Source organism: Penicillium coprophilum (genome assembly GCF_028826855.1).
Source record: "Penicillium coprophilum strain IBT 35676 chromosome Unknown utg000001l_segment0_segment0, whole genome shotgun sequence".
NCBI lineage: Eukaryota > Fungi > Ascomycota > Eurotiomycetes > Eurotiales > Aspergillaceae > Penicillium > Penicillium coprophilum.
Genome location: NW_026622720.1, coordinates 2737938 through 2758841, shown reverse-complemented (window position 1 = coordinate 2758841; position 20904 = coordinate 2737938). Strand labels below are relative to the sequence as shown.

General features: G+C 49.9%; 7 protein-coding genes across 7 annotated transcripts; 3 read left to right on the top strand and 4 right to left on the bottom strand.

Annotated features, from left to right (window-relative positions):
- Positions 1-1419: 1419 nt before the first annotated feature.
- N7500_001055 (uncharacterized protein) lies at positions 1420-3167 on the top strand (the record flags this gene model as incomplete). The annotated part of the gene is made up of 5 exons (XM_056672201.1): positions 1420-1677; positions 1735-1861; positions 2023-2146; positions 2214-2668; positions 2854-3167. 5 exons carry the CDS (start codon positions 1420-1422, stop codon positions 3165-3167), a joined length of 1278 nt encoding a protein of 425 aa, XP_056537774.1.
- Positions 3168-3581: 414 nt separating this feature from the next.
- On the bottom strand, positions 3582-5303 carry N7500_001054 (putative DNA-directed RNA polymerase III RPC4; the record flags this gene model as incomplete). The annotated part of the gene is made up of 1 exon (XM_056672200.1): positions 3582-5303. One exon carries the CDS (start codon positions 5301-5303, stop codon positions 3582-3584), a length of 1722 nt encoding a protein of 573 aa, XP_056537773.1.
- Positions 5304-6216: 913 nt separating this feature from the next.
- Positions 6217-8214, bottom strand: N7500_001053 (putative C6 finger domain protein; the record flags this gene model as incomplete). Its single annotated transcript, XM_056672199.1, has 2 exons — positions 6217-7407; positions 7477-8214. The coding sequence occupies 2 exons, from the start codon at positions 8212-8214 to the stop codon at positions 6217-6219; spliced, it is 1929 nt and encodes a 642-aa protein (XP_056537772.1).
- A 3191-nt stretch (positions 8215-11405) lies between these two features.
- N7500_001052 (cyclin family protein) lies at positions 11406-13355 on the top strand (the record flags this gene model as incomplete). The annotated part of the gene is made up of 4 exons (XM_056672198.1): positions 11406-11417; positions 11585-12460; positions 12519-13058; positions 13113-13355. The coding sequence occupies 4 exons, from the start codon at positions 11406-11408 to the stop codon at positions 13353-13355; spliced, it is 1671 nt and encodes a 556-aa protein (XP_056537771.1).
- Positions 13356-14217: 862 nt separating this feature from the next.
- N7500_001051 (RNA helicase) lies at positions 14218-18375 on the bottom strand (the record flags this gene model as incomplete). Its single annotated transcript, XM_056672197.1, has 4 exons — positions 14218-14480; positions 14545-17971; positions 18033-18062; positions 18145-18375. 4 exons carry the CDS (start codon positions 18373-18375, stop codon positions 14218-14220), a joined length of 3951 nt encoding a protein of 1316 aa, XP_056537770.1.
- A 261-nt stretch (positions 18376-18636) lies between these two features.
- N7500_001050 (DNA 5'-adenosine monophosphate hydrolase) lies at positions 18637-19523 on the top strand (the record flags this gene model as incomplete). The annotated part of the gene is made up of 2 exons (XM_056672196.1): positions 18637-18712; positions 18772-19523. The coding sequence occupies 2 exons, from the start codon at positions 18637-18639 to the stop codon at positions 19521-19523; spliced, it is 828 nt and encodes a 275-aa protein (XP_056537769.1).
- A 291-nt stretch (positions 19524-19814) lies between these two features.
- N7500_001049 (putative translocon-associated protein, alpha subunit) lies at positions 19815-20742 on the bottom strand (the record flags this gene model as incomplete). The annotated part of the gene is made up of 3 exons (XM_056672195.1): positions 19815-20097; positions 20169-20590; positions 20671-20742. The coding sequence occupies 3 exons, from the start codon at positions 20740-20742 to the stop codon at positions 19815-19817; spliced, it is 777 nt and encodes a 258-aa protein (XP_056537768.1).
- Between the last annotated feature and the right edge of the window lie 162 nt (positions 20743-20904).

The window sequence follows — 20904 nt, the reverse complement described above, 5'->3', positions numbered from 1 at the left end:
TTGCTGTCCATTGCGAAATAATTGCGCGTAGGATATGTTGCATTGATATCCGAGAGGACGCAACGACATGGCGAGGGTTCGTGTAGCACGAGAAGCTATTGATTTGATCTATGCGGGCATTGTAGAGAGAATATGCGCAGTTAAGCTGGGCCGACTTATGGCTTGGCCATTAATGTTCCTGGGCATAGAGAATGTAATGGTGGTCAAATTAGTTGAGCTCGACACGCGCAAACAAAGTTCGTGCTAGCTGATCCAGGGTAGATGGGCCTTGGCATTTCTGGTGCCTTAATTCCTAGGCCTCAATGTACATTACGAAGCTGGATCGACTACATGGGCCTTGGAAAGTCCTTTGTACAGATTGTATACATCTGAACGATGCCTCGAGAGAGCAATCAGCAACATATTGGAGTGTTCTTACGTCGAACATCCCTAATATTATGTTGTCTCTACATGCATGCACTCTTATGTGTGCTCCCGGGCGGTTTGCAGGGTTTGCATACAACTTGATGCCCAAGGCCCCCAGGCTTGGCAGTGTTCCTTATGTAATAACTATACCCGTCTATAGTTAACTAGTTACATGAATGTCCCATATCTAGAACTATCTAATCGAAACCATACGATCCTTACAGAATCCTATCTAGTAGTATATCCTGCTAAGGTCTTACCTAAGATAGTGAGCTAGCTTGGACAAGTAGCATTACCCTGGAAAAACTGCTTCGTACTATGACGATCCAGGGTTAGGGTCCTCAGCTATGAACCTAGGAAGAATAGTCTCTAGGTAATTCTATGCCTGCAGCAAGAATTAACAAGATGAAAGTCCTTGGTGACACAGCTTCTCATCCGTATATCTCAGTGATAGAGTATAGTTAGCAGAGGGGTCGTGCTTCGGACAGAACCGGGTGACTAGGTAGGAATACAATGACATCCACACCAAACCACATCACATGGGGTAACGGGATAGTAGCACGTTTCAGTGTCTCTGCCCTCATCACATAGTGCTGCCGGGGCCCCAGGGTCCCGGAAGTAAACTCAATGTAATTATCTCTTGAGTCTATACTTACTCAATTCGCTTTGTTGCACTAGCGACCAACGCTAAGCTACCAAGTCTCCACTTCCTCAGAACCTGCAGGTGACAAAAAGAGGGAGTTGCCCAGCTCAGACAGAGACAATTTAAGGTTATATTCATGTCAGCAACCCTACATGGTTACACCCGGCCGGACCGTTGCTCAGCTGGCGTGGCCTCATTTGGACACAAGGCCAGATTGACTACATTTTGTTTTGATGCATTGAGAGTGAATACATTTTGCTTAAAGACTCTTCGATGACCTGTGTGTTCTATATCTCTTCATACTCATCTGCACTTTCAAACTTCAATCTCCAATCTTCTTTACTGTTAAGCTTACACATACTTCATCCACAATGGTTGACGTTGCAAACCTCACATTGAGTGGAATCGCCCGCGCTGAAGGGGACCAGGAGGCCTATTTTGCCAGTGTGGCAACATCCCCTAGTGCCCCCGAGCTGATTCCTAGTCTGATCAATCAAATTACTATCCTTGGCAAATCCGTCATTCTGAAGGACTACAACGATCGAACCGCGCTTGTGGAAGCTGCTCAATCCCTGATCTATGCACTTCAAACTCCGCGTGAGTCTATGAATAGACATTGTTGGAGCCATGTAAGTCCCCAAACTTCAATTTGGTACTTTCAATGGCAACTCATATTGGCTTTATAGGCTGCTACGTATGCTTGTGTGGAGATCGGTTTTGATCTGGGACTTTTTGCTATTTTATCTAAGGATGAAAAGCCCAAATCTACTGCCGAGCTGGCCAAGGCCGTAGGCGCTGACCCAGCCTTTCTTGGTATGTGATTTATTGTCAAACTGGGATATGGTCCCCCTGGACCTTGAACAGGAACCGAGGTTTTTGTTCCGGTCCAGAGGTAAAATGGCTGTATCTTTTCCCCCACAATTATCATCTTGCCTGCCTTATGGATACCCCTAGCTAACCATACATCTAACCAGGTCGCATCCTGAAGCACTTGAGCACAATGGGAGTCATCCTTCAGACCGGTCCTGATGAATACCGCCGCACCGGAACTACTATTTCGTTAAGCTGGAAGCTATGCATTGATTCATACGCTTGCGCGTAAGTCTAAGCCTATAGACCTAAGGTTGTTAGATATAAGAAAGTGCAACGTTAACGTATTAATTAGGACTAATTGCCTAACCGCCGGTGTGGTTGCTCTACCTGCCTATCTTAAACAGGCCGGATATGTTAACCCATCCAACGGCAAGGATTGTGCTTTCCAGCGCGGATACCAAACCGATCTTCATTTCTTCGAGTATTTGAAGGAGAACCCAGTGATTGCTAGCCAGTTCAACAACCATATGGCTTTTTACCGCCAAGGACGTCCTAGTTGGATGGACGCCGGTTTCTACGATGTCCCTAGCCTGATCGCTAATGTTGGACAAGATGATGTTCTCCTTGTCGATATCGGTGGTGGCCTAGGCCACGACATCTCCGAGTTTAGACGCAAGTGGCCTGATGCTCCTGGACGCCTAGTGCTACAAGATACTCCCGAGCTGACTGCTCAATCTAAGAAAAAGCAACTACACCCGTCTATTGAGCCGATGGTGCATGACTTCTTCACTGAGCAGCCTATCAAGGGTATATTTTTTTTTTTCCTTTTAGAGCCCCCTTAACTTCAACTTAGACTTCCGCATAACCCATTTTGGGTCGAAGGTCTCGACCCAGAACCCAACCACTCTAGGTTGGGTCAGGACTTGGGGCCCTAGGGCTTACTAGATCGTGCGGAAGACTACTTGTACTAAAGCTAACCTTTTCTTCTATAGGCGCTCGCGCTTACTATTTCCACACTGTTATCCACGACTGGTCAGATGATAATGCCCGCAAGATGCTGAAGGCTATCGCGGATGCCATGAAGCCCGGATTTAGCAAGGTGCTAATTAACGACCAAGTTGTCACTGCTACCGACGCATACTGGGAGACAACCAGCATGGATCTTCTCATGATGGCCGATTTCGCTACTACTGAGCGGACTGAAGCCGAGTGGCACAGACTGGTGGAATCTGCTGGACTGAAGATCAAGAAGATTTGGAATGTCCACAGAGGAATTGAGAGTCTTATTGAGTGTGAATTGGCATAGGTTCCATTGAAGGTTCTGATACTCAGAACCATGGAAATCACAGATCTTTTTCGGGGTTTTAGTGTCAATTCAAATTGATATATTTTTGGCATGAATAAATGCGTAGTTGCCTCTAGCTTCCTCCCTATCCCTCACTCTCGAGGGATGATACCATATTGTATGAAGTGCAGAGTATTGCCTGGTTCAAATCGTCAAATATATATAAATCCGACCACGTGACCCGTGATCAAATAGAAAAGTTACTGTTCTTTGATATGCACTATTAACCTATTAAGGCTTAAGGTTGAATCCCTAAAAAGATTTCCACCCTACTCTAGCTATCTTAAGTGACTGTCAAGTTAATGACTGAAAGGATTGTTGAATAAGTTCGCTCGAATTTCTTTCCGTTCATCATAAGGTACCTTGGGTAGATATTTAAAGCATCGCATCCCAGTTCGGCGTGACTGTGAACTTGCCAGACAATTGGCCCATGGACCAAACATTTTTTTTGCTTTCTTCCTCTGAATCTGGTGACGGCTTTGACATGATGACGGCTTCCTGGACGAAACCAACCGGCGCTCCACGATCTAACTCCATACTAATTCCACCCCAATCTAGCGTCACACGTCCTGATTGGTGTACATTCAATTTGCCGACACGGCCGGTGGGTAGAGACCAAGGTTGGCCAGCCGTGAAGACGCTGGTTTCTTGTTGTTCGGTTGGTTTGGTATTTTCCACAATCTCCACGTCCTCGCCTGCTTCGCGCTTGATCTCGTTATGGGGGGCTGCGGCAGTGACTGCAGGTTGCTGTTCGGCGGAACCGGCGACTTTGAGGTAGGGGGTCATTGGTGGGAATTGCATGAGGAACATTTGGCCATGCAGGGGATTGTCTTCTTCCTCTTCCTCTTCTTTCTTTTCATTTGATTCGTCGCCATCCTGTCCTTCCACTGCGGGTGTTGTACCTTCAGCAGCTCCTTCGGTTGTTTCTGCTTCTGTGGTGGTCTTCTTTGACTCCTTGGGGACGAGAAGATCCCTGATGATAGCCAAATCTTCCATGTGTCGGTCATATTCGTCGATTTCCTCTTTAGTGTTAAGTAGGCTGCGTGGGTCGGGAAGTTCGGGCTCAGGCGTCTGTTGAGTCGATCGTAGCTCTGTTGTGCTCCTCTTTGTTGGACTCATGCTCTGAGCCGAGCGCACACGGACATTATGCTCTGGAAGGAAGTCGTCGTCATCCGCATATGGAATAGCATCCTGCATAGTTGTATCATCATCTTGGGGTTCGGGTTTGACCTTAGTAGGTGTGCGGCCGACATCCTTCGCGACTTTCTCCTTCTCTGCTTTTTTGCGGAGATCGTCGGTTCTGCTCGTGCTGGATTCCATGTTGACGCTAATAACTCTTTCCTCGTGTTCATGTCGCTCAACACGAACGGGACGAAGTCCGCCGCTCGACCTGCTGGGTTGTTTTCCCTTGAAATCCTTCGGTGTATCCCAATCCTCATCGTCACTGTCGAGGTTGATATGGTCGATGCTGACACGGAGTGCATTCTCTTCGTCGTCTGAAGAGTCATATGCACGCCCGCGGTTGTTGCCTCCAGTAAGACCAGACCGATTGTATCCGGAACCTGCGCCGCCTGCGCCTCCTCCATATCCACCGCCTCCACCACCACCACCATAGCCGCCACGGCCTCGCTTGCCGCCTCGTCCACCAAATCCACTCATACCCATAGCCATGGGTCCACCGCGACCGCGGAAGCCACCACGGCGAGCAGTACCACCACGGCCACGCTGAATAGCGGCAGCCTCCTTCAGACGCTCATTGTATCGTTCTTGCTCCAGCCGCTCTATCTCCTCTCGTTCCTGCTTGCTGCGACGCCCAACGGCCTTCGGTTTGTATTTCATGACTGGCTTGGGCGGCTCGCCACCAAGTGCCGACGGCGGCCGGGTGCTGGGCGCAATGCTACCGGAAGGTGTGCGTTTGTTCAGTGATTGAAGTCGTTGCACTGATGCTCGACTCGCAGGACCGGGCGCGCCGGTTGTCGTGGGAGCATTTGGCGCAGTGCCCCCGCCAGCGGGAGTTGGGGTGGTTGTGTCAGATCGGGCACCGCGATTCGCAGTACCTCCGCGGGTGCTTCCACGAGAGGTAGCTTTGGGAGGCATTGTCGTGGCTTTTCAGACAAGGCGCTGAGTGCGGCTTGCCGAGTGGTTGGAGAAAACTTCGTGTAAGGATGCTGGCTTGCGCACCGCGTCACATAGAAACTCAGCGTTGGCAAAACTAGGTTCTGTTTCCTGCGACACCCGACAATGCGACTGGAAATATGCAAAGTGTCGTTTCGTAAAAGAAGTGCGAGCGTTTTGAGGTTCGAGAAAGTTGAGCTCTTCAAAAAAGTTGCGGGGCCAATCACACCGCCATTGTCATGTGACCTATCCCGCCAAACGCTGATCGACACGGACATGCACACTCTGGCTATGTAGGCTACTAGGATACTGAATAGAATTTTCGAACAGTGAATTGCACAATAAAGATTTAAACCCTTCCATTGACTCCCCAACTATCCATAAGACAAAAATAAAGCAAAATAGGCACATCCTCTACAGCTTGTCACCTTTAATCTAGCCTAGCCTTCCCTCGGAAGTACTATATACTTCTGCTACTAGTCCACCGTACACCACACACATGAAACTGACACATAGAATGATAAATAGCCCAGTAGCATTGATTTCGAATGAGCGAGGGGACGTGACAAGAAGCATATAGCTCGCAGGAACACTAAGACGCCGAAGGGACACAACAAGAACATATCAACCGCTTGGCAGTGTGTAATGGAGGGAGCATGGCTTGTAACCAGTGAAGGGAATGTGGAGCGAGAAGGGCAAATGATGGTAGTGTGTTAGTATAAGGACTGTCTCGGGCGCTGGCCAGAAGAGGGTGAAAGGAGAGAGTGGGGACGGGTGAGATTGGCCCATAGAGGATGGTAAGATGAATGAGAGATCCCATGGTCACGAAGAAGATTGGAGGTGCGGACACTTCGGCGCTTAGAGATAGCGGGAGCAATCACGGCCTGAAGCTCCACTAGCGCTTCCGCTTCTTGTTCTTGTCAGCTGTAGACGAAGTAATAGGAGGGGTCACAGGCGCTAATGAGAACTCCTCCTCCTCCTCCATCTCTTCCCCGGTCTTCTTCACGGGGACGCCCATATGGCGACCGTAGCGCCCTTTGCGACCATTGCCCTCATCCTCACTAAGACAACCGTCAATTCCAATGCCGGCATCCTTGCAGCGCCCACATGGGCGCTGACGGTCACAGCCCTTCTTGCTCTTGCGGCATCGCTGGCAGCGGGGCTTGGTGGAAAGGTCTTCTTCATCCGCACCAAGCTGGTGCTGGAAGTTGACCGAGCCCCCAGAGACCTTTCGGGAGGAAGCCGGGCTGAGAGGCGGAACAGGCGCAGCTGACTTCTCGGATGATTTGCGAGGAGCAGGCATAGCAGCCTTGCTTTTGTTCGGTTTCGCAGGTGCAGGCTTCTGGTTCCGAGCCTTGAAAGATGTGGGGCGGCTCTTCGGCTTCTTTGCCTTGGGTGCAAACTCCTTGTAAAGGATATCGTCTTCAGCTTCACTTTTCATGCTATCATCTGCACCATCCGAGCTGTGATCGCTGCTATCGGCGCTGGGAAGAATGTCATCCAAGCCCTTGAGATGGCGCTTGATGGTTCCCGGCGGCAGCATTGGGCTCGAGTCCAACCTCTGGCGACGAGCTGGCAGGTCATCCTCATCCTCGCTGAATTCTTCCCCATCGCTGGTAGCACCAGTAGAAGAGGCAGCGTCAGCAGCGCCACTAAAGGCATCGTCCAATGTCGAGGCAGAGGTGCGCCCATGGGAAAAATTGGACGCATCGCCTAAACGTATCAATTGCATCGCCACATCCTCATCAGAGATGCAGCTTGCAATGGTGGGGTCAGGTGTGGGCAATACACCTGGGCCGCTCACTCGGCTAGCCGAGTTGTTATAGGCTCCCGTGTCGCGCATGCGATTTGAATGGTCTGGAACAACAGGAGTCGCATAAATCGTATTGCGTCCGGAGTGAACACCGTACTCGCTGTGACCATAGCTTTGCGGTGATGGAAGCGCATGCTGATAGCTATACGGGCGTTGCGGTGGACGTGCGAAAGGCGACCCAGCGCCTTCCTGCCCAATCGATCGACGCTGAGGAGAGATGGAGGAGGTGGAAGTAGTGAGGGGCACTTGGGGAGGAACAAACAGTGGGAGCTCCTAAGTGGAATAGGCTGGTTAGTGACAGTGTTTAATCAAGGAACAAGTTCTCTCGCATGAGTCACTCACAGAGCTATCGAACTTGGGTCGTTTCCGACGACCATCTTGTAGTATATTCTCCATGCTGATATCAGAGCTTGCAAATAGCTCATTGCGGGCCCTGCGAGCATAAGCGCTCTCGGTATCGCTATAGCCATCATCATCATGGAAACCTCCGTGGATGCTTGAAGCCCGGCTTTTGTTGCCTGCGCGGGAGGGAGGCTTGTGCTGAGAAGCGCTGCGGAGACTCCGATTCGACGGAGAGGTGCTGCGCTTCCTCGCCAGTCGGGAGGCTGGCCGTGATGGCTGATCCAACACTGGCGCCATGCCATCTACCATCTGGAAAGGCTCTGCCAAACTGGGCCGCTTGCGGGGCTCGACATTGAAACCATTATAGAAGTGATCCCCGTATGGTTGAATGGGAATGACTCGCACATACACAGTCCTGTTGTTCTTGAGATTCTCGTACCTTGCTATGAGGGTAGTCCCATGTTCATCCTCGAAGCTGACCCCACTGGCAGTACCGTCATATATTCCATAGAAATTTTTGACTGTCGTGACGATCGAATCCGTGGTATCGTGGGGATAGATTTGAACGCGCATTGGAATACGAGCGCGTACTTTGGAGTTCTCATCGAGAAGCAATTCGAAGGCGATGTTTTTGGGTGCTGGGCCTTTGAGCGACAGGTCTCGAGCTACATTGGCAGAGTCTGCCAGACCCGGTTGCTCAACCAGGCCAGGAAGCCCCTCATGCTGAACCGCTTGCATATCAAAGTGTTCCAAATTGAGGATTACTTCACTGCTATACCAAAGACTGGATCAACCCACTGCTTATGTGCCGTAGAGGGCGGGAATGTGATCCATGGCAAGACACAGAGGAAGGGCAGGTGTAGAGGGAAGAATCCGTCAAACCTACCACAATTGTTGAATTCGAAAGATCGGGCTGATGGATGGGCCACGCCCGGGTCTGTATGTATAAAAGCTGTCGGTGCAAAACTTTGATGGAGGTGGGAGGGTAATCTGTAGTCGCAAGAGCCAGAAGCGGCTCCAAAGGGTAAATGTGGGCAAACTAAGGAGAACAGAGGACAGGAGTTAACACAATGGGGTTCCAAGCGCTTGAATATGTAATAAGGATGGATTTTGTCTTGGAAAATGGTGGATGAATGTGTCGCTAACCGAGTCCGGCCGATGTTGGGAGCGGGCTTGGGGGGAAGCAAGCGAGATGACTCGGAAAAGGATGGATAGAGACTAGAACACACCTAATTCAACTCAAACAAATTCCTCCAGTATCGCAGATATCTGGATTGTCCAAGGCAAAGCGAGTGGTCGAAGGATGGGTTCGGTCGAGGTCGAGAGGGGATTGTCGATTCTACGAGGCGCTGAGGCTATGTCAGCGGTGGCATCTCCAGGATAGAAATGGGGTCAGGGAAGTAAAAAGTAAGATTGAATCGGAGGAGAGATACATACCCAATACTGTTGATGGCACTGAGGGCGATTTGTTCGAGGGGTTGTTGGATGGAAGGAAGAAGGTTGAGGTGGGTGCGTACGATGGTTTCACCTAAAGCGAGAAAACGGCCTGCCTGGGTCGGTGACATGGCGATTTGCGCTTCCGGCGCCCATCGAAGCAGCCATCACATTCCATGATATTAATGAATCTCTATAAAACCTTCATTTGATTTCCAACTATTCTATGCATTGAAAAAAATAACTATGTGCGAAGCCATCCCAATGCTGTATCTTTTCGCAAAGGCGCAAAAGCTGTCGCAAGCCGGATGCCATTGCGCCGAGTGACGGAGCACTTTGTATAACCCCCCTTCTTGCGTATAATGTACGAAATTGATAATATAATCCGATCTTAGAATCTTCAGGGATGAAGTGTAAGCGAGTGTGGGCTACCTGAGACTTTGAGGGGGGGGAATATGCAGCGCTTCACACAAAGGTAGCTTAGGTACCTCTGTCGCCACAAGTATCCCAGGACTTGAGACCTACGGGCGCAAAATAAGATAAAGAAATAGCACCTAGTGGATTTATTGGCTTGCAGCTAGTTTCTAGCTTGACCACGTAGCAACCCATACCCTTTTTTTGGTCTATTGTGGAGGTGTGCGCTTGGACAGAATCGACATTGTCCAGTCGTTTTCCCACCACCGCTCTTGTCGCATTACTCATTTACTATGTGGATTGAAGAACACTAGGTAGCGCGACACTTATCAAGTGGTTTGATATCAAAATAGCTAGGGTAAGGCGATTCATAGACGTTTTGTTGATCCGCCTATGGGATCGGACCTGGAGATTTTATATACCCAACTGACAGGATATCGAAAGAACCAACCCGTTCCAATCCCCATAATAACCCTTTTGTATAATATCGCATGACTTTCTGGAGTTGTCTCGCATGATCTGCACCTTGGATTTACCCCTCCTCGGGACCTACCTAAGGTTAAAAAAGGGAATCCCGGAGGTTACAGAGCATTCCGCTCTCCTTGGAACATGGCTACAAAAGGGAGTTCGGAATATCGCAAATCCGTGATTCCACACTTTTATTGAAGAAAATAATAGCCGATGAAAAAGGGGGAACATATTTCTGCTTGGTGGAGTCAGGCGGTGATGCTGAGTGACTGGGCGCAAAAAGGTCTGGATATTGAATATATTGAATATATTGAATATATTGAATATATTGAATTGACGATGAACATCGGATCCGAGAACGTGGGAATCTATAATTTACTCCGAATCTGCCCATTTCCTCTGATCTGAAACCCCACATCATCTAGCGAGACTGAAAAAGCCGACGACTTGTCGTAATGATAGAAGTGGGTTTCGGTTGATCACAAAGCTGCCAAACAGAAACCGCTTGATTCCGGGTGTCCCACCTCTTGTGACGGCGGTGTGGTTCTCACGTGGTCTCGTGTAGATAACGCGTTAGATCTAGATCAGGCCATAAAATGGCGATTCCACTCGCAAATATTATTTATATTAGGATCGTTTTGATGGAAATTCTCTGTTCATATTGAGCCTGCTTGTAGATAATTTTTTGTACAGTTTCACTCAGTCTGGGATGCTATTTAAAGGAAAATAATGTTCGATGGACGTCGAAGGAGACGCGCCGATAAGGATGATGACGTCAAATATTGAACAAACAGTGCAAACTAAATACAAACAGAACAAACATCTAAGCTTAACCTCCGAGTCCCGACCTCGGGAAGTTCCAGCCTTGGAACCTTGGTTGGTATCAATTTGACCTCGGAAGTTCCTGGTATGTACACTAGTATGGAAAGCACTCTCCAAGGCTTAAGTATATCCTACCTATCTACAAGAGCTGGGGAGTATATAAAATCGGATCCTTGAAAAAAGCCAAACAAAGCTAGAAGCTTGTCAAAAGGCCCATGCTGTCCTATGGATTAATCTGGACTGATAGCTCTGAATCAAACCTTTGACCGAACCCCAGGAAATCATGCTCGGATGGATTCACATGCTGTCTCCCTTACTGAGGTATAGATGTGTATACATATTCTCATACCTAGAAACGAAAATTTTCTACATACATTGCTTAGTAGTAGTGTGCGCGGCAGGAAGGTGTGCGCGACCGTAGCTTCCGATTTAGGAATAGCGTACATTGTCAACAAGGCACATCTTTAGTAAGGGACAACACGACCTCCCTTCATCGCAGTGACTGTCACTTTCGTTCTCAATCATTCATTTCGGTGCACCTAGCTCTCCAGGTCTACTTAGACGTTCATTCGTGGTAACGTCCAAGTAACGTCTAAGTAACGTTCAAGTGACGAGGACATATTCGGAAGTTGCGACTGAGCGGGTCCCCACGACTGTTTATTTTGCCTGGGTCGGCCAATCACGCAGGGCAACTTCGTATCCCCCAACTCAGCAAAAAGTAAACAACACACCTCTCGACCAACTTCAAGGTAGACTCGACACCACGTCTTGATACTTCATTGTTCTTAGCCATGGACGCAAAGGTGAGTCATTGTCATTTTTATGCTCTATTTACCCAACTCCTCTATTCCTACGCGTCAATCGCGTAAAACGTCGCCGCGTTCGGTGTCGCATTGTGTATCTGCCCAGGCTTGCTCTAGAGTTGCTTGATCCTCCACCAGAGCTATACTGATGCTAACTGGGACTAAAGCCACAGCGATTCCGAGCTGTTGGGGATGAGAATGTGCCCCCGCCGTCCCTCCACAATCAGAACCATAAGGTAATCCATCAACGAAACAAGTCAAGCCCCGCTCTGAGTATGATGGCTCAGAACAATGTTGGCCGACGGGCATTTGTTGATGTGAGCAACACCAAGGATATGAGTCGGGCTAGCCGGGATGACTCCGCCGTCGGTGGAAAGCCCGCCCTGGCTGAGGTGAAGGCTCCTGGACTGTCCCAGCCAGCCCAGCGCCGCATGACTCTGTCAGGAACCAGGGGCATCGCTGATACCGTTGTCACAACAAAGCCAATGAATCCCGCCGGCAAAGCTCAACTGGCGTACAAATCGAAGCGAAACAACGCCGTCTTCAAAGACCAACAACTGCACACCGTCCCCGAAAAAGACGCATCCAAGGAAACCAACACAGACACAGAAGTCAAGGCCAGCTATAAGGGAGTGGAGAAAGTGCGACCCTCAAATGTTGTTGAGGAGGAGCCTTCGAATAGGCTTAACGTGGATAGTGCTAGCCTCGTCGAGTCTGATGCCACCGTATCTGAGACCGAAGATATCAAGGAGCACGGAAATGTCAAGGAGCCTGTGTCGGCGGTATCAGAGCCTGAGGAATGGGACGGGGATGATACCGAGTATCACGTTGCGCCCATCTACTCCACTCGTGGGGATAATACCGATGGAGCCACTGCCGTCATTTATCCATGCATGAGCAATGTAACCACTCGTGAGATGTTCCGGGCTAAAGACATTGTCGAAAGTGAGCAAACACCAGAGGACATCGAGGAAGAACTGTTGGACACAACCATGGTCGCAGAGTATAACGACGAGATTTTCCTTCACTTAAGAAAGAAAGAGGTACGTGTTGCTCTTCCAACGCCGGGTATCAATTGGAACTAACCAGAATTGCCTCTAGATCGATATGCTCCCGGTCCCTGACTACATGGCCCGTCAGAGCGAACTCCAGTGGTCGATGCGCTCAGTTCTGATGGACTGGCTCGTTCAAGTTCACCAGCGCTTCAACTTGCTGCCTGAAACACTGTTCCTCACAGTGAACTACATCGACCGCTTTTTGTCCTACAAGGTTGTTTCAATGGGCAAACTGCAGCTTGTTGGTGCAACCGCCATCTTCATTGCTGCAAAGTTCGAGGAGATTACAGCCCCTTCTGTGCAAGAAATCGTTTACATGGTTGATAGTGGATATTCCGTGGACGAGATTCTGAAGGCAGAACGGTTCATGCTTACGATCCTCGACTTCGATCTTGGATGGCCTGGTCCTATGAGTTTCCTTCGCCGCATTAGCAAGGCTGATGAATATGACCTGGAAACTCGTACTGTTGCCAAGTACTTCCTTGAGCTGGCTATTATGGACGAGCGCTTTGTCTGCACCCCGCCCAGCTTCATTGCTGCCGGTGCCCATTGCCTGTCTCGTCTGCTGCTAAACAAGGGCAACTGGGTATGGGTTTCGCTCCGTTTGCTCAAGGATAACATTGCTAACATTCAACGATAGACGCCGGCACACGCCTTTTACAGTGGTTATCTTTACTCCCAGCTGATTCCGGTTCTGACCACACTGATGGAATGCTGTGAGAATCCTCGCCGTCACCACGCCGCCATCTTTGAAAAGTATTCAGATCGGCGTTTTAAACGTGCCGCGATGTTTGTTGAAGCCGAGCTTGCCACGGACTTCGCTTTGCCTAAGCCCGTCAGTCTCAATGATCCAGATCGCTTGGATGGCTACGCAAACTACTAATCCCTTATCTCAAACTAATACCCCGGTGGTTTGTATACCCATGCCTCATGAGCGCTGGTTCTCACCACCATCTACGATCTCTAAACTTCTCTTTTTTTCAGTCAAACATGGGCGTTTTGTTTTTCTTTCGGCGTAAACCCGCGAATCGGTTCTTTTTCTGCATGGCGTTTGCGCATGACTCCAGTCTTTTTTTCTTCACTTTCATTTTGTTTTTCTTTCTGGCTTCTGATTTTTTCCCCAGCTCTACTGGGCTGACGACGAGATGACTTGACGCCACCATTTTCCGGACATACGAATAGATGATCGGAAGGCGTTGACGATGATCTCTTTTCTTGCGGGCGTTCGAACTGCTTTTGTTTTCTCTTTTCTCTTGCTGGGCTGGTAGCTGGGTAACCGTTGATACACTCTCTATCTACATAAGTCACATGACTGGCTGTGTGCCACCCTCTGTATGTTCTAAAAAGTTGTACTAGTAGTCAAATATGACGTCATATTCCTATAAATCTTGGCTTGTAACCTTCAACTTGGATCACTTCCAGGTTTATGGTATCAATAAAGACAACGATAAAAGATTGATGCAATTGGCAATGAAGCCAAGTTAAGCCGCATGTCTATCACCCATGGAGGATGATTTTCCTTTAGTGCATCGAGCCGCTGTATACTTTCCAGGACTACATAGTCGGCCGCCTACACAACCTCCACTACTCACGACGTGAGACTTGGATGCTCTGACATATCAGACGCAAGATAGTATCAGACATGATCTTTGGTACATGTGTCTCGTAAAGCGTTTCAATTGTTCCCCCTTCTAAGAAGATATATGCGCATATATATTTTCGACCCAAGAACTTGCCTATGCAGATCACTGATCAAGCCCATTAAACTCAATCAACTTTTTCACAGCCTCAATCACTCTATCACCAAGACTGCTGCCATCAGATACAGCCGCAGGATTATCGAAACGCTCCGTAAGGGCTTCATCCAACATGGTACGAAGTCGCGAAACAAGGACGCCGATCCGGGCCCAGCCACGTAGACGGAGCCAGCCGTCTACAACTAGTCCACGACCCACAGTGTCGAGTTCTATAGAGCCGCAGAAGAGAAGGAGGGAATATGCATTGAAAGCTGCAAGTAAAAACAATGTGTGTTAGAAGGTGATAGCATGAGGGATAGAAGGGAAGTAACTCACGAGTGAGATCGCGGATGAAGACCTTGCTGGTAGCCATCTTGGTAAAGTAACTGAGATACGCCGCGGCACTGGGATAGCCGGCCGAAGAGAAGAGGATGGAGCTGGGGTGGATAAAGACACGACCATTTTCCTGATTGAAGTACTTGATAGTGCGAGCATCCGGGTCCACCTCGACGGTACCAGTTACTGAGCTGGCGAACTTCTTATCCGGGAACGAGATCTGCGCAACCTGTGGCTGGAAGGCTCCAGCAATGAGCGCGCGGATCAAGTTGCGGTTGGCTGCGTTGCGGTTCCAGGCCGAAGATGACGAATCGGAATACTGGACTGGCAAAATGCCTGCGTCTTTCAGGGAGGTGATAAATTGCGCACGATTGGAGGAGATATCGCGTAGCGTCTGGTGGGAGAGGAAGTTGTCGGCACACCACGACTGAGTGCCCCAGTAACCGCCCTGAGAGCGCGATCGCTCGGACCAGGCCTGATATGCTGTGAGGTCGGTGAGAAGGTCGCCGTCGCCTGGACGAGAGAAGGTTGCTTTGGCGGCGTTTGCCTCATCGCGTTTATCGCGTGGCGAGACGAAGGGGCTCTTGACTGTGAGCATGGCTGCGATTGTGAGGCAGGGTTCCATGCAGCCGAAGATGGAGCCGTAGATCATGAGCTTGGCGCAGCGGAGGTCTGCGGGAATCATGGAGAGGTAGCGGCCTAGGGCTGTGAGCCTGTCGTGATCCAGAGCGCCTACGCGATGCAGGAAGTTCAGTGCACCTTCAACCGCTATGCTTTCTGGTGGGGTGATGGTGTTGGCAAGGAAGGAGGCGACGTCATCGATGCCTTTCATGGATTTGACGGATAGACACAACTGCTCTAGGGGGACACGGCGAATTTCTGGATCTGGTCGTGGGGCCATGTTTGATTCGGCTTTGCGGGTGTATAGCTTATAGCAGTTACCCGCGCGGACACGACCTGCTCGGCCACGACGCTGTTTGCAGGCGGCTTGTGATGCCCATACTTCTTGGAGACGAACCATGTTGTCCTTAGGGTCGTAGCTCGTTTCTTTGACTCGACCGGTGTCGATGACAGCAACAACATCCTCGATTGTGATTGAGGTTTCTGCGACATTTGTAGCAGCAATGACCTTTCTTTTTCCTCTTGGTGCACTCTGGAATACCCGTCGTTGTTCGGCTGAGAGTAAGGAGGCATGTAATGGCAGGGGATGCATGTTTGGAATCCTCTTGATTGCGTTCAGGCAACGATCAATCTCTAAAGTACCAGGGAGGAAAATCAAGATTCCTCCTGGCTGGTTTCCTAGCTGAGCATCGATGTATTCGACAGTTGCTGCGATCAAATCGTAATTGATTCCCATACCCAAGCTCCGCAAAGCTTTTCCAAGTGTTTCTTCACCCCTAGAGGGTTCTTCCTCATCTTCATAGTCCTCAGTAAGTTCTGGCGCAAATGATGTATACCGAATAACGTCATCCAAATAATAGTCTTGGACAGGGAATGTTCGTCCGGGAATGTTCACCAGTCCAACAGATCTCTGACTGCCAAAGTATCTCATGAAGATAGCAGCATCAAGGGTGGCACTCATAAGAATGACTTTCAGGTCCTTGCGGTAATTTAGGACATCTCTCAGCAGCGCCAATAAGAAGTCTGTGTCCAGACTTCGCTCGTGGACCTCGTCGACCACCACGTGCGATACGTCTGCAAGGGAGCTTGCAACATTGCCATCTGCATCACCACCTGACTGGATCCGACGCAGCAAGACACCAGTAGTCACGAAAGTAATCTTTGTAGAACCAGGTTTGGCTTTCGACTCGCCCCGGATCACGTATCCGACTTCATCGCCGACTACTGCGCACCGCTCATCGCTGACTCTGTCGGCAAGGCTAAGGGCTGAAATTCGTCGTGGCTGCGTGCAGATAATGTTGGCAGCACCTCCCAGTCCTCGCTGTATCATATCGTCTAGCACAAACTGTACGGACTGTGTACTTTTACCGCTACCCGTCTCACCCGAGATGATAGTCACTTGGTTCGAGTTTATAGCATGCATGATCTCATGTTGGATGTTCCATGCAGGGAGGGCTTTTCTTTTCCGAGTCATCTCAATCTGCGGCGCAGTATCTTGTTTAGCTTCCCAAGCATCTCGGATAGCCAAGCTTCGTGGCGAGTCGACCGTCCAGTCAATACCTCTGCGATTCTTACGAGCCGAACGCACAGGAATTTCGTGGGTCTCAGCTGCTGATGAAGCTGTGACAGCGGAAATCTCCCGCAGTCTACCCGGGTTCTCCATGATGCTCGGTAGGTTAACCTCTAGCCAATCCATGATGTTGAAGATCATGGATTCACCTGTAAAGTTTTCCTCGGCATACTGCACTGCCCGGCGGATCGCACTCAAACGTATATAAGCCGGGACGCCCTTGGCCTGGATTGATATCACAGGAGGTGTGGATGGATAATGGGCGGAGGGCTTTTGGAAGCGGAAAACTGTGTTTGGTGGAAGTTCCGATGCTTCGCTAATTATTTCGCAGACCATGGCTGATATGCGGTGATAACGTTCTCCGAAGATGGCCTCCAATGTAGTCGCCTCTTCTGCCCAAGCCTCTTCGTCTTCGTCGGCCATTGATGGGGCAGAGCATTGAGTTCCATGGACCAAAGTGCTTTGCAGATGCTCAGCAGCTGCCAATTCGTCGCCATTTTTGCTGTCCAAGATTTGGGAGCACATGTCAGCCGGATAGCCCACAGATGCCAGCCGCTTGACTTTGGCCTCACGAGCAAGGTCTCCAGAACCAAGGCTTACTCCAGCAGAATAGCCTTCCGGCAGAGACCACCGTGGGAGGTCATCATCAGGAACATAGATGAGAAGCCACTCCAAGACTTCTTCGCGGTCTTTGCATTCCGCTGTGGCTTCTTCCACATGGCTGCGACGGAACCCTAGACCGGTGAATTCGTCTGCAATATTTTTCTTTTGGTTTTCCGGGATCTTCACGCCATATGGATTCCAAACTGTATGCTGCCGCAAAAGGCCTTCGATATCTCGTCGAATCCGTGTGCCCATGTCCACCTTGGGTGCTTGAGACCAGATGCGTTTACTCCTGGCATCCCCATTTCCTAGCCCTAATTCCACATTCGAGGCTTTCTCCCTTGCCTGGGCTTTCTCGCGATCTGCTCGCTTCTTTGCCAAGTCGGCGGCTGCGCTCTCTCTTTCTTGCTTGGCTAAGAATGGATCTGCCTCGTACATCCAGCCCTTGCCTTCCCGAGTCTCTGCCGCTTTAATTTCTGCAAAATCCTCTTTCCATAATTTCTTGTATGTTGGAGGCATCATCATATGAATATTGCGCATGTTGCATACTCGGAACAGAGCAAATGCTGCACCGAAATGGCGCGCTTCGAGGGCTGTTGGCTGCCCGGCGAGTTGTTTATGGGAGGCAGGGAGCTTAATTGGGGGGGATCACAATCAGTTCCTTGGTTTTCGGATCTATCTTCTTCAACGATACGGAAGATACGAACCCATCGGCGGTTTTAATCTGCAATTGGCGCAATCTATCAGCATCTGGTTTAATATATGTATATAGACATGTGACGGGTGTCATGGGGGTGTTTGATTACCATGCTGTACTCAGGCTTTTCCCATTTTTGCTTCTGACAGTGCTCTGCCAACATATTGACCGGTAGTTTGCCTGTCCATGATGCGCCACCGATGACATCCTTGACGGACGGTTTCTTAGGCTCCTCCGGCGCTTGCTTCTTCAATTCGCCAGCTTTCTCCGCGACGGCTTTGGCCTGTTTCGTACCCGGTTTGGGGCCACCCTTGCCATCGCCTTTCTTCTTAGGTGGCATTTTTGTGTGGTGAGTGTTTTGCGCAAAAGATAACTTTTTGAGCCTCAGGCAAAAGAGCAACCCGCACTAAGCTACTTCGGGATTGCGGGGAGCATACGGAGCAGTGCAGCGACCACGGGAGACTTAAGTCCCAACAGGTGCATGTATCATATGTACTTTCACTCCGTCCACTGATGTGAGACTTGAATTTTGTTGCTTCAAGGCAATGCTTCACCTAATATATATTGTGTGACCACGAGTCAAACTTCTACACCAACCATCATGTCCGGGGAACACTCCAATTCGAGCAAGGGTGAGCCAAAGGAGCAAACTGGGACATCGGAAAAGAGAAACGCCTGTAAAGATACCCAGAGTCTTGTCACCGAAGACGATTTGACTAACATATCTGGTTGACAGTTACAGAACTCCTGGCTCCCAAGACCAAGCAACCCAAGCACGCGACTAAAGCCCCGTCTGATCGCAATGCGGCCAAGGGCAAGACTGCGTTTGGTGTCCGCGACGGACTAGGCGCCTACATAGCTAAACCTGAGACCTACCCTCCCGATGTCGTAGTCTATCATAACGATGATTTTGTGGCGATCCATGATATGTTTCCAAAGTCATCGCTACACCTCCTCCTTCTCCCCCGCGACCAGACCAAAACGCGCATGCATCCATTTGATGCGTTCGAGGACGCTGAATTCTTAGCAAAAGTCAAAGCTGAAACCCAAACACTCCGCAAGTTGGCAGCGGGTGAGCTGCGACGCAAATACGGGAAGGACTCTGCTCAGGAGCAGGCGAGACAGGCAGCGCTGAGTGCTGATTCGCCGCCTGACAAGCTACCGCAGGGTCGGGACTGGGAACAGGAGATCGTGGTCGGGGTACATGCTGTACCATCCATGAACCATTTGCATGTCCATGTGTTATCAGTGGATAGGTATAGCGAGCGCTTGAAGCACCGGAAACACTACAACAGCTTTTCGACACCTTTCTTCGTGCCAATCGAAGACTTTCCACTAGCGGAAGATGACGTGCGACGGAATCCAACCGAAGAGGGGTATCTTAAGCGAGATTTTACTTGCTGGCGCTGTGGTAGGGGCTTTGGGAACCGGTTTGCGGAATTGAAGCAACATCTGGAGCAGGAGTTTAAAGAATGGAAGAAACTGTGAGCTATCGGCGTGCTTGCGAAGATATACCAGTGCTGCCAAAGCAGGCACAGCGTGATATATATTGGATTAAACTCTCCAAAAACGATCCTGTTTGGCGCCCATGGGAGCTAAACTGGGCCAAAATCTTCTATCTGGTAGATATACATGTCTTTTGTGGTAAGCAGTAGGGGCCGGTGCATTTTCAGCACATGATCCATGCTGCCCTCACACTAGACAAAAACTCCGGTAATGGTATAGATTGAACATAATTGTCTATTTCCTCCATCCGCGACATGGCTGTCATGAGTGCATTTACGCACGGGCCTTGGAGCGGCCCTTAACTTTGCGGGCCTCGGGTCGGTTGATGTGGTGAGAGGGAATCCAATCAGCGTTGTAGGCGCTGGCAGAAGACACCGCAGCGCCGCTGGAAGGCTCCTCAGAAACAGGGGTCTCGACGCGCTTTGAGCCCTGGGTGCGCTTCTCGCTGGTCTTTCCGGACTTGCGCTTCTGGGGGAAGTAAGGAGCGACCCAAACTGTGTAGAAGAAGTAACCAGTGCCAGACACACAGGCCAGCAGGAAGAAGTAGAGGAAGATGCTGATGGCAATTGTTAGTCTCACTGTCCTCATACGACAAAAGGCTAAAGGGGCGGGGTGGGTAGGTCCTACATCTGAGGATCGAAGATGCTGGTATCCGCCTCCACGATGCTAACAGTGCCATTGTGGGCAACTACAGAAACCAAGCGGCCCTCGCTGTCCGAAATGATGGCAGAAAGAGTCATCTGGAGATCCTGGGGGTGCATCTCGGTGGCGAAGCTGTAGCTGATGGTCTCCTTCTCGCCAGCGGGAACTTCGATGGCGTAACGAGTAGCTGTCAAGTTGCGGACAACCTGAGTCTGATCATCGGAGTTTCGCAGGCTGCCGCCAACAAAGTTCACCGTGATGGGGTTCGGCTCATTGTTGGAGATGGCGATCAGTGCCTGGGTAGGGTGACCGTTGACAAGCTTGATACCGAAGATCTCGGAAGCAGGGAAAGACGCCTGGGCTGAGACAGCCAGGGCGGGAACCTCTGCTTCGGCATTCTCAGCATCCTACAAGTTCGAAATCAGATAATTAGCCAATTGAGTCACGCGACAAGGTACCCAGATATAACCCAAGATGAAAAACATACAGCAGCAAAGCCGGTGCCAACAAAGGCCTGAAGAGAGAGTAAAGCCAGAGAGAGGAAACCAAAACGAGTCATCTTGAAGCCGAAAGGAAGAAAAGAAAGAAAGGAGAAGGGAGAAACAAGAAACGTGGAGAGATCAAGGTCAAGATGAAGTGAAGGGGAATATTTGGCTCCACGTATGCAAAACCGGGGAGCTGACTCAGCCAGATAGCACCCGCGGTCTTAGATTGATTTTTT